Source organism: Pongo pygmaeus, chromosome 6, assembly GCF_028885625.2.
Source record: "Pongo pygmaeus isolate AG05252 chromosome 6, NHGRI_mPonPyg2-v2.0_pri, whole genome shotgun sequence".
Taxonomy (NCBI): Eukaryota; Metazoa; Chordata; class Mammalia; order Primates; family Hominidae; genus Pongo; species Pongo pygmaeus.
Window position 1 is genome coordinate 90,505,782 of NC_072379.2, and position 18,343 is coordinate 90,524,124.

The 18,343-nt window shown below is 36.9% G+C and overlaps 1 protein-coding gene across 1 annotated transcript in view; it reads left to right on the top strand.

Annotated features, from left to right (window-relative positions):
• ABCB1 (ATP binding cassette subfamily B member 1) overlaps window positions 1–18,343 on the top strand; it is a 106,720-nt gene that overhangs the window by 18,071 nt on the left and 70,306 nt on the right. Inside the window, exons 5-7 of the mRNA XM_054496958.1 lie at window positions 13,009–13,060; window positions 16,264–16,455; window positions 16,999–17,170. Of these exons, the coding sequence (XP_054352933.1) occupies window positions 13,009–13,060; window positions 16,264–16,455; window positions 16,999–17,170 (416 nt within the window). The remainder of the gene's footprint in view (window positions 1–13,008; window positions 13,061–16,263; window positions 16,456–16,998; window positions 17,171–18,343) is intronic.

Here is an 18,343-nt window from a genome sequence, read left to right on the forward strand (position 1 = left end):
TACCCAAAGTTACTCAGTACCTATTATAGATGTGAATAATCATCCCTTTAGGTAGAATTTCCTTATTACTGAATCACCAGCCATGCCTTTCAGGGAAGGTAGGTGTCCTCCAACTATGACCCCTGGGCTAATTTGGCCTGCTGCCTCTTTTTGTACAGCCTGTGAACTAAGAATGGGTTTTACATTTTGAAATCTTTGAAAAAAATCAAAAGAAGAAGTTATATTTTGTGACACATGGAAATTATGTGAAATTTAAATTTCAGTACCTGTAAATAAAGTTTAATGAAACGTAGCTACACCTATTCATTTACATTTTATGAATGTAAGCAGCCTATGGCTGCTTCTATGCCACAATGGCACAGTAGAGTAGTTGTACAAACCATATGGTCTGCAGAGCCTAAGATATTTACTATCTGGCCCTTTATAGAAAAAGGTTTCCAATCTCTGAGGTAGGGTATTGAGTGAGGGGTTGTATCTTCAATCAATCCATCAATTAATTTGTATTAGAGCATTCTGTGTGCCAGTCATAGTACATGCCCTCATCATTCCCAACTCTTGAGAAGCTTAGTGTAGTGGGAGGGATGGACAAGCAAACCAATAAATACAGTTGAATATGATTAGTGATATAATACAGAGATAAATAAAATGCATTGGAAAAAGAGAGAAAGGACACCTGACTCCATATAGAGGAATCATGGGAGGCTTCCAAGAGGAGATGATAACCAAATATGGTCAGCATCTATCTCCTACACAAAATGTATATATGCTGTATAACATATGAAACCATTTTAAAATAAAGATTAAATAAGTAAGATTAATACCCTTCCCTCACTGCCACTCCTTATTTCCACTCCCCCCACCATTGTGTATCCTTCCATGCCTTTCCAAAGACAGCATGCTATCTTTACTGTGATTTTCACTTTAGGATACTTACTACACTATCACTAATCTGCTTGTCTGCAGATTCAGACTGCCAGATACCCTGAAGTCTGCCTGGAAAGGGGGAATAGCATCAAAGGTTTTGATGCTTGTTCCAGAGATGAGGGCAAACATGCTCTGTCATGCCTGTGGAGGGAGAACCAGCCTACTAAATTCTTGGGGCCCCAGATACTGTCAGATCATTCTTCTTTTTGCCCTTCCCTAGGCAGAACCTCATTATCTCTCCAAGGGAGTGGACTAGATACCAGAGCCTCCTTATTGGAGAAGTAGTCCTTGCTTAAGGGGACTTGGATTTGCGGAGGCTCTTGAAAGCCTGGGGGTTTTTACGCTAAACATAGGATCTAATAAGACAGCTCTAAAAACTTCTTCAGTAAGCAGATCCTTCTCTGTTGCTGCAACAGAACTCTTGTGAGTTTTCTCGTCCCAATACTTTGCCTTAATTAACAGACATCAGCTTTTGTTCTGCTGTTTTACTGTGGACCAGATTTCCTGACAGTCACTCCCATCTATCTCTGGTTTAATTATAGAATATGTGTAACCTTTGCCTTAAAATCTCTGATGACTGGAGCCTAGGGAACTCTCTGGTTCTGTCATTTCACTTTTTTTGTAAACAAAGCTTAATCACTGACGAATTTCTGTAGTATTCTGTGAATTCTCATCTTCCTTATGAGACTGGCCACTATTTGGAAATGATCCTAGATAAAGGCGATTGTGGTTTTAAATGTGTTGTGGTGAAGATGGCAGGTGGGGCGCTTGTAAAATGACATCCAGGCAGTTGAAGAAATGACACTAAATCTTGGCATAAAGAATAGGACTAGAAGCTGGGTGTGGTGGTGTGTGCCTGTAGTCCCAGCTACTGGAGAGGCTGAGGTGGGAGGATCACTTGAGGTCAGAAGTTCAAGGCTAGCCTGGGCAAGATAGTGAGACTTTGTCTCTAATAAAACTTAAAAGATAAAAAAATAATAAAATGTAAGGAGGAGGTGGAACAAGATAGCCAAACAAAAGCCTCCAGAAATCATCACCCCCGCCCCCATCCCTACAGGAACACCAAGTTGAACAACTATTCACAAAACAAAGCACCTTCATAAGAACTAAAAACCAGGTGAGTGACCACACTATTTGGTTTTAACATCATATTAAGGAAAGAGGCACTGAAGAAGGTAGGAAAGAGAGTCTTGAATTGCCTGAACCACTCTTCCCCTCCCCCACCAGCAGCATGTACGAAGAATGAATCACAGTCTCTTTTTTATTTTATTTTATTATTATTATACTTTAAGTTTTAGGGTACATGTGCACAATGTGCAGGTTAGTTACATATGTATACGTGTGCCATGCTGGTGTGCTACACCCATTAACTCATCATTTAGCATTAGGTATATCTCCTAATGCTATCCCTCCCCCCTCCCCCCACCCCACAACAGTCTCCAGAGTGTGATGTTCCCCTTCCTGTGTCCATGTGTTCTCATTGTTCAATTCCCACCTATGAGTGAGAACATGTGGTGTTTGGTTGTTTGTCCTTGCGATAGTTTACTGAGAATGATGATTTCCAATTTCATCCATGTCCCTACAAAGGACATGAACTCATCATTTTTTATGGCTGCATAGTATTCCATGGTGTATATGTGCCACATTTTCTTAATCTAGTCTATTATTGTTGGACATTTGGGTTGGTTCCAAGTCTTTGCTATTGTGAATAGTGCCACAATAAACATACAATGAATCACAGTCTCTTAATAGCAAAATTGATCAAGCAGAAGAAAGAATTAGTAAGCTTGAAGACAGGCTACTTGAAATTCACACACTCAGAGGAGACAAAAGAAAAAAGAATAAAAAAGAATGAAGCATGCCCAAAGACCTACAAAATAGCCTTAAAAGGGTAAATCCAAGAGTTATTGGCCTTAAAGAGGTGGTAGACAGAGAGATTAGAGTAGAAAGTTTATTTAAAAGGATAATAACACAGAACTTCCCAAACCTAAAGAAAGCTATCAGTATTCAAGTACAAGAATGTTGTGGGACACCAAGCATATTTAACTCAAGTAAGACTACCTCAAGACATTTAACAATCAAATTCCCAAAAGTCAAGGATAAACAAAGGATCCTAAAAGGAACAAGAGAAAAGGAACAAATAACATACAAAGGAGCTCCAATATGTCTGGAAGCAGACTTCTCAGTGGAAACCTTACAGGTCTGAAGAGAGTAGCATGACATATTTAAAGTGCTGAAAGAAAAACAGTTTTTATCCTAAAATAGTATATCCAATGAAAATATCCTTCAAACATGAAGGAGAAATAAAGACTTTCCCAGATGAACAAAAGCTGAGGGATTTATTCAACACCAGACCTGTCTAGACAAGAAATGCTAAAGGGAGTTCTTTAATCAGAAAGAAAATGATGTTAATGAACAATAAGAAATCATCTGAAGGTACAAAACTCACTGGTAATAATAAGTACTCAGAAAAACACAGAATATTACAACACTGTATTTGTGGTGTATAAATTACTTGTATCTTGAGTAGAAAGGCTGAAAAATGAACCTATCAAAAATAATAACCACAATAACTGTTCAAGACACAGTCTAATAAGATATAAACAGATACAGATATAAAAAGTAGGGAGATGAAGTTAAAGTGTAGAGTTTGTATTAGTTTTCCCTTTGCTTGTTTGTGTATGTAATCAGCATTAAGTTGCCATCAGTTTAAAAATGGGTTATACGATATCATTTGCACACCTGATGGTAACCTCAAATAAAATAACATACAGCAGATAAATAAAAAATTAAAAGCAAGACATTAAAACATACCACCAGAGAAGATCATTTTCACTAAAAGGAAGACAAGAAGGTAGGAAACAAGGAAGAGAAGATCACAAAAAACAACAAACAAAATGGCAGGAGTAAGTCTTTACTTATCAATAATAACATTGAATCTAAATGGACTAAATTCTCCAATCAAAAGACATAGAGTGGCTGAATGGATAAAAAACAACATATTAAAATATTATTCAAGACCAAATGGGATTTATCCCAGGGATGCAAGGATTTTTCATCATATGCAAACTAATCAATGTGATATGTCATATCAACAGAATGAAGGATATAAAATATATGATAATTTCAGTTGATGATGAAAAGGTCTTTGATAAAATTCAACAACCCTTCATGATAAAAACTTTAAAAAACTGAGTGTAGAAGGAACATTCATAAACAAAGTAAAAGTCACATACAGCAGACCCACAGCTAGTATCATACTAAATGAGGAAAAACTGAAAGCCTTTCCTTCAAGATCTGGAACAAGACAAGGATGCTCACTTTCACTAGTTATTCAACATAATACTGAAAGTCCTAGTGAGGGCAATCAGACAAGAGAAAGAAAAAAAAGGCATCTGAATTTGAAAGGAAGAATTCAAATTATCCCTGTTGGCAGATGATACAATCTTATATTTGGAAAAACCTAAAGACTACAACAAATTACTATTAAGACTCCAACAAATAACTGAGAAATAAATTCAGTAAAGTTGCAAGATACAAAATCAACGTACAACAATCAGTAGCATTTCTACATGGTGACAGCAAACAACCTGAAAAGGCAATCAAGAAAGTAATCTCATTTACTATTGCTACAAATGAAATAAATACCTAGGAATAACTTTTACTCAAGAAATGAGAGATCTCTGCAATGAAAACTGTAAAACATTGATGTAAAAAATTGAAGAGGACACAAAAAATGGAAAGATACTCCATGTTCATTGATTGGAAGAATGGATATTTTTAAAATGTCTGTACTACCAAAGCAATCTACAGACAGTGCAATCGCTATCAAAATACCAGTGACATTCTTCACAGAAATAGAAAAAAGAATCCTAAAATTTACATGGAACCACGAAAAAACCAGAATAGCCAAAGCTATCCTCAGCAAAAAGAACAAAACTGGAGAAATCACATTACCTGACTTCAAATTATACTACAGAGCTAGTAACCAAAACACCATGGTACAAAGAAAAGAGACACATAGACTAATGGAACAGAATAGAGAATGCAGACATAAATCCATAAATCTACAGTGAACTCATTTTCGACGAAGTTTCTAAGAATGTATATTGGGGAAAAGACCATCTCTTCAAAAAATGATGGAAAACTGGATATCCATATGCAGAAAAATGAAACTAGATCCCTTTCTCTCACCATATACAAAAATAAAATCAATATGCATTAAAGACTTAAATCTATGACCTGAAACTATGAAACTACTAAAAGAAGACACTGGAGAAACTCTCTAGGACATTAGATTGGGCAAAGATTTCTTGAGTAATACCCCTACAAGCACAGGGAACCAAAACAAAAATGGACAAATGGATCACATCAAGTTAAAAACCTATTGGACTGCAGAGGAAACAATCAGCAAAGTGAAGAGACAACCTGCAGAATGGGAGAAAGTATTTGCAAGCTATCCATCTGACATCAGATTAATAACCAGAATATATGAGGAACTCAAACAACTCAATAGGAAAAGACTCCAATTAACAAATGGGCAAAAGATCTGAATAGACATTTCTCCAAAGAAGCTATACAAATGGCAAACAGGTATATGATAATATGCTCAACATCATTGATCATCAGAGAAATGCAAGTCAAAACTACAATGCGATATCATTTCACCCCAGTTAAAATGGCTTTTATCCAAAGATAGGCAATAACAAATGCTGGTGAGGATGTGGAGAAAAGAAAACCCTTGTACACTGTTGTACAACTTGTACATTTTTGAGAATGTAAATTAGTACAACCATGATGGAGAACAGTATGGGGGTTTCTCAAAAAAATGGAAAATTAAAATACCATATGATCCAGCTATCCCTCTGCTGGGGAAATACTCAAAAGAAAGGAAATCAGTATATGGAACCTGCACTCCCATGTTTATTGCATCACTATTCACAATAGCCAGGATTTGGGAGCAACCTAAGTGTCCATCAGCAAGTAAATGGATGAAGAAATTGTGATATATACACACAGTGGAGTACTATTCATCCTTAAAAAAATGAGATCTTGTCATTTGCAACAACGAAAATGGAACCAGAGGAGATTATATTAGGTGAAATAAGCCAGGCACAGGAAGACAAACTTCGCATTTCTCACTTATTTGTGGGAGCTAAAAAATTAAAATAATTGGACTTATGGAGATAGACAGTAGAATGACATTTACCAGAGGCCGGGAAGTGTAGTGGGGTGGCAGAGGTAGAAGTGGAGATGGTTAATGGATACAAAAATATATAGTTAGCTAGAATGAATATCATCTAGTATTTGATCACACAACAGGGTGACTACAGTCAACAACAATTTATTGCACATTTAAAAATAACTAAAATGGTATAACTGGAGTGTTTGTAACACAAAGAAAGGAAAAATTTTTGAGGTGATAGATACCCCATTTACCCTAATGTGATTATTATCCATCGTATGCCTATGCCAAAATATCTCACACACCCTGTAACTATATACATCTACTATGTACCACCCAAATTAAAAATAAATTAAAATTAAAATTAAATAAATTTAAAAATAAAACTAAAAAAACCAGGACAATCAACTTGGCTTTATTTAAGTTGAATGCGATGTTAAATCCTCTGGGATAGATTATGGAGAAAAGTAGAAAGAATGGGAGCCCCAAGCCTTGAGGAAGAACTCAACTGTTAGCAATAACTAAAGCCAACCCTCATTGAACATTTACTATGTGCTGGGTCATGTTCTTAGAGCTTTACATGCAGTAACTCTTTTAATTCTTAAATACACATGAGATTAATACTAATATATATGTGTATAAAAGTATCTATATATACTTACATATAATTATATTTTATATATAATATATACTTACACACACACATATATATAGTGTGTGTATATGTATAGCTCTGTGAAACCATTTGGAAATTTTTTGAATAGGCTAAGTTATAGCAGATACAACAGGTTGGGCACTGGATATATAAAGATAAACAAAATATAGTACAGTTTTCTAAGACCATAATAATATATGGTATAATAATATTTTTGGTTAATGATTTTCAAGCCAAAAAGTAGAATTAGTTACAATGTAATCTCTACAATGTATTAGAAAAACAGCAAAAAAAAAAAAAGATCAATATACAGATAGTACCTAACCCATTCTAGGTGCTTAAGAAATTGGATGAATAAATAAAAGACTGAATAATAAAATTTTGTAGGTGAAAAGGGGCTTAGATGTTATCTAGCCTGAACCCATAATTTATAGACATACATGCCCAGGAAGTTGAATTAATGTAGCCATAATAGAATTGCTTGCGGGTTGACAGAGCTGAATTCCTGGGCCAGGAATCCTACTTTTTAGTCTGGTATCTTTTCCACTCTACTAGTGGTTTTCACACTCTGCCTAAATTGGAAGCAAATGCCAGCACTTGGTCTTTTAAATCTCTTGGATGCTGCCCTGTAAGTTTGATTTTTAGTGTGTCAGGAAGGTCAGGCAAGAGGCATAGCTCTTCAGGCCAGAGGTGTATAAACAGCTCATATAAAAAGACTGCAGTTCCTGGAATCATCTCTGTCACCTGCAGTAAGCCCAACTACACTGAGTCACAGGCTTCAGTTTGGGCCAATGCCATAGGGATTTATCATTTAGGCAAAAGATCCAAATTCCCCTTCCCTGTGGTTGATGGAGCTTTCTGCACAAGAAGAGTAGTTTATTGGTTTATTAGAGCTTCTTAAATGGGTAGAAAAGCTAAATGAAATAAACAGAAGTTCCTGGGAAAAACTGTGCTAAATAGGTCAGCAGTGTTACCCTGTCACCTGAAGTTTGAGGCCTAAAAGTGAAAGGATTTCTTGCTTGAACAGAAATCCGATGATATTAGAGAAAGTGGCTCTCATTCTGGGTTGTATCTTCAGTGTCTGGAATGATGCCTGGCATGAAGTCTCTGTGGAAGACAGTTTGAAAACCACCTTTTCAATATAATCTCAGTTTACCAATTAGGGAATTATCAATGCATCATCAAAGGATAAGACTGTACCAATGTATCCATGTTACATATTTTTTATTCATACTGTTCTTAAGTGTTCAGTTATTAAAGTTACTAAATGTACTGAAGTATTTAGATCAGATAAAAAATCCCTAAATGGTACAGTCTTATCCTTTAAAGTCTTGCTTGGGTTTAGAAAAGGCTTTTCTTGCCAGGTAGAATGGTCTAATATATCTCTCTTTAATCTTAAAATATGTGAGACACTTGTATACAAAGTAGGAGAATGGTTGGATGGAATATTTTGATAAATGGTCTGGCTTGTGTAGTAGCTCCGTGAAACCACTTGTAAATTTTTTGAATATGCTAAGTTATAGCAGATACAACAGGTTGGGCACTGGATATATAAAGATAAACCAGATATAGTTCAGTTTTCTATGACCTCACACCAGTGGGAGTGGGAGGAGGAGATAGGTGTAAATAGTCATATTTCTATTTTTGTATGACTTAGTAAGTTGAATCATCTGTCAATTACTACGGAGTTCTATTGCAAGATGAGTCACTCTGCTAGGGGTAAGATGATGTAATACTTTAGTTTATTCATGGAGGAAGAATATATTCCAGGAGAAAAATTTTGATAAAGGGCATTCCAGTTAGAGAAAGCATAATGGATAAAGCCTTGAAGGAAGCAAATAGGATAGTTAGGGAAGAGTAAACTCTTTGGTGTGCTTACAGCCAGGGCTACACAGAAGTGGGGAAAGCTGGTGAAGATGGGGATGGGGGAGTGAAGTGAATTGATGCTAGAAAGGGATGTAGCAAATGTAACTATTATTCCAGAATCCAAGTGTGCAAAAATCATAACTTTTATTTTGTATAACATGATTTCTATTTTGAGTCCCTCTTCAGTAAATGTGGCAAAAACCCAATCTCAGTTATTTTGGGGTAGCCCTCACCTTTCCCTGGGGTGTGTCTTGGAGGCCAACATAGTTTCAGATGAGTGAGAAGGCCAAGTGTTGTTCAGCATCATCATCTACACAGGCATTCCGTCAAGCTCTCTCGTCCTCCTCTCTTAGAAGCTTTGATGTCATTCTGTTCCTTCCGTATCTCTCTAGGTCCAAAGAGACACTTGGAAGCTGTTCTAAAGCCATCCCTTCAACTCACTACACGTTTCCTTTTCCGAGTTCTTGCTCTAGGGTCTGCTTAGGTGGCAGGAGGCAGGCTTCTTTTTCCTGGACCCTCCAGTGCCTATGTAGTCAGCAATTCTCGACTACTTATTTTCTTCTCAGCATGCGGAAAATATTTTTTTAAGTCTAAAGGGTGGAGCTTAATCTCATGAAATTTAAACAAAATATTCTGTCATGCTCAGCTTCCTCTCTAACCCTCAAAGGCATAGGCTTTGGGAACATTATATATATAGTGTAGGTTTCCTCTTGGCTCTTATATATATATAAATTTTTTTAATGCAGCAGCAGCCCTTTCTGAAGACAGTGACTGCACAGTGCTCTAGCTACTGAAATGAGGAGATAGGTGTGGGGATAAAGAAAATATCTGGTAAATCATTGTTGGTACTTCAAACATATTTTCCTTCATGTGTATATTGTGGCAAGATTGCAAAGGAACTAATGTGATGTATCATGGATCTTGATCTTTATCTTTTATGCAGTGGACTGTCATTGAAGGTTATCAATGGAAGCACTATGATTATACTTTTGCTTTCAAATATAAAATCTGGGGACAATATGAAGACCTAACTGGGGTAGAAAGATTAGTTATAGTAGTCTTGTTACAGGAGAGGTAAGAAATGATGGGGACTTGAACCAGAGCATTAACTGTGAAGAGGGAGAGGATTTGAATAGCTCTAGATATATTTTGGAGTCACTGAAGCTGTGGAAGTAGCTGAAGTCAGCCTGGAGCCTGCATAGAGTTCTGGGAAACACCAGTGTGTAGGAAAGAGGGAGAGCATAAGGGGTCAGTAACTGAGACTAAGGGAGAAGCATCAGAGTGGTAGAAGTAGGAGAACCGGGATAATGAGGTCCTAGAAACTGGTGATAACCTTCAATGACAGTCCACTGCATAAAGGATGATGGTTTTATTAATGAGAGTTCCCCTGCATGTGCCCACTTGACTGTCATCATGTAAGACATGCCTTTGCCCCTCCTTTGCCTTCTGCCATGATTGTGAGGCCTCCCCAGCCATGTGGAACTGTGAATGCATTAAACCTCTTTTTCTTTATAAATTACCCAGTCTCAGGTATGTTTTTATCAGCAGCATACGAACAGACTAATATAGTTACATAGGTAAACGTGTGTCATGGGGTTTTTTTGTAGAGATTATTTCATCACCCAGGTATTAAGCCTAGTACCCACTAGTTATTTTTCCTGATTCTCTCCCTCCCCCGACCCTCCACACTCCAAAAGGCTCCAGTGTGTGTTGTTTCCCTTTGTGTGTCCATGTGTTCTCATCATTTAGATCCTACTTATAAGTGAAAACGTGGTATTTGGTTTTTCTCTTCCTGTGTTAGTTTGCTAAGGATAATGGCCTCCAGATCCCTCCCTGTCCCTGCAAAGGACATGATCTCATTCTTTTTTATGGCTGCATAGTATTCCATGGCATCTATGTACCACATTTTCTTTATCCAGTCTGTCATCGATTGGCATTTAGGTTTATTCCATGTGCTTGCTATTGTGAATAGTGCTACAATGAACATATGCATTCATGTGTCTTTATAATAGAATTATTTATACTTCTTTGTTGAATGCCCAATTTTTATTTTGACTGGCACACTTTGAAAGGTGAAGCACAAATAAAAGGAACTTGGTGCTAGACTTGTTTTCTATGTATTTTGATGGCTGAAGCTATAGGTATGGTGTAATTGGACATACAAACATAAAGGAGGCAATTTTGACCTTGAACAAAATTTTTTTACTTTTTGAGCTATTTAGAAATGACTGTAGACTTAGAAGACATCATTGCTGAAGAATATTTGTTTAAATTATCTTGGTTTCTCATCTTAAGAATTGAGAAAACTGGTAGAAACAATGAGTAGAAAACATATTTAGTTAGACTTGAAGACTGGTCTTCATTTGGTAGTGACATACTGGCAACAAGTAATACTATATAGAGACATTTCCTGGTAAATAGAGAAGACAGATAATGTAAGGTTTCCCAAGATTGATTTGGAGAAAAATCCTCACCTGACTATTCAATGTTCTGTTTCATTTTTGAAAACGTGGAGCAGAAGAAATCTCACAACTGATTTAAATAAAAATTCAATCTGAAAAAGTTTATTGTTGTATTGACATAAGGCAAAGCAGTCAAGAATCCCTCTTGCATGTTTTTCTATGCTTCTGCAACTCTTTGTTTCTTCCTTACCTTCTGTCTTACCCTTTAATGGAGTTTTCTCCAGGATTCTGTGCTTGGCCTGCTGTTTTATCCCTATCTGCTGGCCTGTCCTTATGAGTAAGGAGAGATGGATTTAGCTATGGCCTCAAGCACATGAATCCTAAATCTTTAGATCTGAACTCTCTCTAAAACTGGAAAGTTACAGTCTGAATACTTATTGGACATCTTCAATTGAATGTGCCAGGCACTGCAAAACAAAAATGTTCAAGACCAAACTAATAATCTCTCCTCTGACCAGAGTAGCTCTTTTTGCTGACTTCTTATTTCCCACCATGACACTAGCATTCTCCAAATGCTTAGGCTTGATGTTTTGATCATTTTTTAAAATTTTTACTCTCTCTATTTCTATTCTATCAGTTGCTAAGTCCTGTAACTTCTTCCTCTATAAATCTTGTAAGTACTTGCTTTCTTTTCTATTCTCATTTAGACTCTTTTTCCCTACACAGTTATAGTAGCTCAAGTCCCTTAGTCTCTCCACATTCCAGTTAATCGTATACATTGCTGGTGGCTAAACTCTCGTAGAACATACTTCGAATTATATCCTATTTTGCTCAAAACTGTTGAATGACTGCTGGTCTGTTTTCTTGCACCATACCTGCAAGACCCAGATTATCTTTCCAGCTACATAACCACCTCCCTCCATCCACACAACACACTTCCTACCCCTGTCAAAAACAGGCTTACCCATTCTTCAAACTTGCCGTTGACTTTTGCCGATATCGTTCACTTTACTAGAAGTAGTTTTTCCCCTCTTTTCCATACCTGTCGAAATCAGACTCAACTGAAACAGGCCCTTTCATTTTAACATAACTTTTTGCAGTCTCGATTGTGATAATTTATGCTAGAAAATATTTACTCTTTGTACATTTATAACGTATGTGTACAAGTATGTTTAACACAGCATTGCTGGTAACAGTAAAATATTGGAAACAAGTGAAATAGTTGCAACATTGAAAAAATAGATACACACATATATATACTGATAGGAAAAAATTTGGCCACTGAATGTAAACTATGACCCCATTGTTAAAAAATAAGTGTGTGTGTTTGTGTGTATATACATGCATACATAAAAGAAAATCTGAAAATGTACACACCAAAATGTTGAACAGTGCTTGTGTGTGTGTATGTGTCTGTGTGTGTGTGTGTGTCTGTGTGTTAGGGGTAAAGTTATGAAATACTTTTATAATGTACTTTTTATCCAAAAATGTTAGCATTTACTAATATTGGGTGATGAGCTCACTGGTGTTTATTACACTGCTCTTTGTATTTGATATTTTTAAATAAGAATAAAACTGGAAAAATGCTTAGATTTTAAATATATACCTTGGTACCAAGTACTCAATGGCATTTATCAGGACAAAAGATTTTTCTTTAATGGGATCTTGGAGTGATATTCCAAAAAATATTTTAATTCAAGGACACTGATATTTCTGCCGACAGACTACCTCTTACCAAATGTGGGTTTCTTCTTGCAAATAAATATCATTGAGTTAGTGTATATGTGGTTGCACACAGTCAGCAGAAAAGTATTTGAATGAATGCCATAATGCTTACACACAATTAAAACTGAGTCAGTTCAACCTATTTTTGTGTAAATCATTAAGTGAAATGAGTTCGATTCATTTTTACATGTTTATTTTTAATGGAGACTAAAGAGACATAAATGGTATATGTTTGTTTTGTGGTGGTCTAGGTGATATCAATGATACAGGGTTCTTCATGAATCTGGAGGAAGACATGACCAGGTAATTAGACATTCTCCTTACTATTGTTAAGCTTTTCTATATTCATCAAGTTGTAGAAATGTTTAAAACTTTGCATTATCATCACAGAAATTTTAAGGAGAACAATACTCTTGTTAGTTTTTAGAAGAGTATATGTAGACTTTTTAAGAAAAAATTGGCTGCATAAAGTATACAAAAGTTAGGGTTAAGCTTAAAATGGATATATATGCATTGATCAATGTAGAATATCATATTAATATATAAGGAAATTAGAGGAGTTTGAGGTAGCCTTTTAAAATGTAGTTGAATTAAGAATCATTATTTTCTATAATATATATGTGCCAGGTGTGGTGGCACATAGCTACAGTCCTAGCTACTTGGGAGGCTGATGTGAGAGGATTGCTTGAGCCCAGGAATTCAAAGCTGCAGTGAGCTATGATCACATCACTGCACTCCAGCCTGGGGGAAAGAGCAAGACCCTGTCCCCCACCCCCCCCCCCAAAAAAAGAGAGAGAGAGAATAATTATTTTCAATGGCTTATAATTATTAATTTGTTTCCTGGATGTTTTCAGACATGACATGATAATGAAAGCAGCCAAAAGGAATTTTTTTAAACTCAACATCTGATTCTGAACAATAAAATAAAACATCCCAGAAAAAATATAATCTCTCTATTCTTAACTCACACGGGGGGATGTTTTTGGTTAATGATTTACATATCTTGAAGTTTATTCCCCAGAACAGCTTATAACAGATGTCCAAAGGTACATGTAGGTGAATCAGAAGAAAATGATTTTACATTACGGTGTAAATGATCTGGGTACATTTGAAAAAAATAGATTTTTTTTTTTTTTTTTTTTTGAGACAGTCTCACTCTGTCCCCCAGGCCGGAGTGCAGTGGTGCGATCTTGGCTCACTGAGACCTTCGATTCCTGGGTTCAAGCGATTCTTGTGCCTCAGCTTCCCAAGTGTCTGGGATTACAGGCATGTGCCACTACACCCAGCTAATTTTTGTATTTTTAGTAGAGATGGGGTTTCACCATGTTACCCAGGCTGGCCTTGAACTTCTGACCTCAGGTGATCCACCCACCTTGGCCTCCCAAAGTGCTGGGATTACGGGTGTGAGCCACCATGCCCTGCCGAAAATGGAGACACTTTATCATATTTTGAAAGTTGAGGAGCAAATACCTCCAAATATTCCTGTGGAGGGGCATTGTTTTTTACATTGGGGAAAATGAAACAGAATGTCTTTTAGTCATCACGTACATGCTTTTGAGTAAACATACACTGACAGTTTAAAATACATTAACTTATTCTCAAAGCATGAGTTCTACTTGTGATGTGGGGTTTCTATAAGCTATCTCTTGCTATATAATGAACACTTAGATAGAATACTATCTCTTACTGTATCATGAACGCTTAGATAGTCATTAGTTATTGAGTTATATGTTAAGTAAAACTTAGTGTTCTAATTACGACTTCCTTGATAAATGCATTGTAAGTTACAAGGTAGAGTTTGGGGAAAACTTGTTTCCCAAGATTCCTGATGGGCTGAGTACTGAATTGTGAACGGCAATGTCAGAGACTGCCTGCTTGTTACCTAGCCATCTTTATAGCGTCTGCATGATTCAAACACACAGTTTAATTTGAAGATGGTAAGTAGTGAAGTTTAAAAAGTGGGAATATTGGAATACTGTATTTTATTTTAGAATGTTTGCCTTTAACCTAAAAATTAATTGTTTAGTGAAGCCCAAGAATTGTTTGCTTTTTTTTTTTTTTTTTTTTTTTTTTGAGATGGAGTTTTGCTCTGTTGCCCAGGTTGGAGTGTAGTGGCACTATCTCTGTGCACTGCAGCTTCCGCCTTCAAGCGATTCTCCTGCCTCAGCCTCCTGAGTAGCTGGGATTACAGGTGTGCACCACCACACCCAGCTAATTTTATTATTATTATTATTATTATTATTGTATTTTTAGTAGAGAAGGGATTTCACCACGTTGGTCAGGCTGGTCTTGAACTCCTGACTTCATGATCCGCCCACCTCGGCCTCCCAAAGTGCTGGGATTACAGGCGTGAATTGTTTGCTTTTTTTTTTTTTTTTTTGAGATGGAGTCTAGCTCTGTCGCCCAGGCTGGAGTGCAGTGGCACGATCTCGGCTCCCGGCAACCTCCGCCTCCCGGGCTCAAGAGATTCTTCTGCCTCAGCCTCCCGAGTAGCCAAGTAGCTGGAACTACAGTCGCACGCCACCACGCCTGGCTAATTTTTTTGTATTTTTTGTAGAGACAGGGTTTCACCATATTGGCCAGGCTGGTCTCCAGCTCCTGACCTTGTGATCTGTCTGCCTCGGCCTCCCAAAGTGCTGGGATTATAGGCGTGAGCCACCACGCCCGGCCTGTTTGCTTTTTTAAATATGAAAACTCAGAGCAAGGAAACATTAATTCAGCATTTCTAGATTGATTAAGGGTCTGTTTTTTAAGACAATACTCGTGTTTTTTAATGCTAGAATTTAAATTGGAAGGGCCACTATCTGATTCGCTGAGCATTTTAGGATAACTCACGATGGCCAGTTGGGCAAATGAAATAAAATTACTTTTTAAAAATTTCAGTTGTCTCTTGGCATCTAAACTCTACTAGATTAATAGCCCAAGGGACAATCCCTAGCCCAAAAGACCAAGGGATTATTTCCATTTCTTGATCCCACTTTCTGACAAGTTCTGTCACTTCTTTTCATCCCCAATGTACAGAGACCAAACCAATGCACTTATCAACTGATGCTGATGTAATAAAAATATTACAATGGTGGGTCTTACCTGATGGTGTGATTCCCCAGTACACCACACCACCTTTCACAGTAACTGGCATTCTCTGAGTGCTTACTATGTGCTGGGCACTGGTCCAAGTATATTTCATGGATGAATATTTTTATCTCTGTTTTACTAATTAGAAAACTGAGGCTTAGAAAAGTTAAGCAGCTTGCCTAAGATTACATAGCAGTGAAGTGAAGAGCTGGGATTTGAGCCAAAGCAGAAATCATTGTTAACCATTCCACCATTGGTGCAAACATAGTTGGATGGTGACTATCAACTCTGCTTGTTACAACCCCTTCTTATTTGTTAAGGATGGCGAGATACCCAGATAGGTAAAACAAAATAGGAATGAGTGGTCTCTTTGGAAAAGGTACATTGATTAGGAAACAGAGAGCATGTGCAGTGTTCTTGTTGTTTTTCAGGTATGCCTATTATTACAGTGGAATTGGTGCTGGGGTGCTGGTTGCTGCTTACATTCAAGTTTCATTCTGGTGCCTGGCAGCTGGAAGACAAATATACAAAATTAGAAAACAGTTTTTTCATGCTATAATGCGACAGGAGATCGGCTGGTTTGATGTGCATGATGTTGGGGAGCTTAACACCCGACTTACAGAGTAAGTATGTAGTTTTATGTTGAACTTGGATGTGGTTCTTATTCTTAGTAAAATGAAATAGATGTCATCACATCTGTTAGGAGATGTTAGTGTATCGTTCAAAGGTACTTATGAGACAAAATTCCTTCTAAGCAGCAACCATGTCGTGTGCATCCTTTTGTTCCTAGTGCCTTGACAGGGTATGAGGGGACCTGCATGACTAGCATTAAATGAAGGACTGGACTTTGCCAGAATGAAGAAATCCTCTGAGAATGTGCAGTAGAGCAAAACAAGATACTTTCTGAGGAAATTTCTGAGCAATTTGAAATTCCTAGGTTGAATACTTCTTGTGTACACAATGTCCATTTCCTGGGGCCATGTGGGCTATGGATTTTTGTTGTTAATGACACATATCCTAGTAGAAACTTATACCCTGCTAAATAAAACAAAGCATAGGCACAAAATACTCTAGCTATAAACTACCCTACACTCAAAACAGGCTTCACGAGAAAAGTTGATGTTTACAATTCTGACATTTATTTCTAACACTATCTGTTCTTTTAGTGACGTCTCCAAGATTAATGAAGGAATTGGTGACAAAATTGGAATGTTCTTTCAGTCAATGGCAACATTTTTCACTGGGTTTATAGTAGGATTTACACGTGGTTGGAAGCTAACCCTTGTGATTTTGGCCATCAGTCCTGTTCTTGGACTGTCAGCTGCTGTCTGGGCAAAGGTAGGTGAAGCCTGTGAATCCAGATTTTGAACTGCACCTTCTCCCTTCCTGCTCTCACCCTACAGAAAGGTCTTTTTACTACATGATGATTCTGATTCTGTACTTGTTACTTTTACGTTTTCTGTTCAAAATCAGCTGGATAAGCATATCCAGCCTCACTGAGTACTACCCCTGCCAAGACTCCATGCTGCTCTTGGCCATGTGATTATTTGGGGAAAGGATGAGAAAGAAGAATGTAGCTCTCATATCTATCTTCTGCCTTTGTAAGAAAACAAGCAAATAAACAAACAAAAACAAAAACAAAACAAAACAAAAAAAACTTGCTGAACTCCAAAGAACCATGCTCTCTAGTGGATGATGCACCATTCACATGGCAAGTAGGGACTCAAGTTTAGCTAACAACAGATGTCCCATTCAATTAACATTTTTTTTACTTTAATGTTTTTGGCTTTCTAGATTTTTGTTTAAGTTTTAAATTGATTTTACAGTTTTGTCAGCATCCATACATAGTTACGTTTTTGGTTATAAAATAATTTAAGAAAATAGATACTTTCTAGTCCCTAAGGATGCATATAAATCCTTGGCCTTCAGCTCTCTCTCCTGTCATGAAGGCAGAGAGGTAGAAGTGTCCCTCTCTACCCCAGCACACGTTTCCAGTGATCTTTTAAAACTTATTTTCCATTTCAAGGTGAACATGGTGTTAATTTTAAACTGATTTTATATGAGTGTATTTTCAGTAGAGAAATTGGCCCAGTATGTAATTTTTGTGGAGTTCAACACAACTTAGAGAAGGCAATATAAATTCATGTAGCAAAAGTAATGAATGGACAACCAAAGCCAAGCATCACACAAAATAAGTCAGGCTGTAAGTATTAAGAAACTTTAGAAATTTTAACCTGTATAATGGATATTATTTTGTTTCTGCAAATAATAATTATCATTTATTGAGCATTTATTCCCACACAAATGCCTGTGTTATCTTTCTGAAGTATAGGTATTATCTCACTTTACAGAGAAAGAAACTGAAGTTCTGAGGTCTCTGTTAATTTTTTGCTCAGAGTAACATAGAGTTCAAATAATGTTTCTGGGGATTATCAGTTAACTAAAATATTTGGCAAAAGCTTCTTGTCAATTGATTTTTCTGTATACTAGAATGTTAAGCAAGTTAGGTGG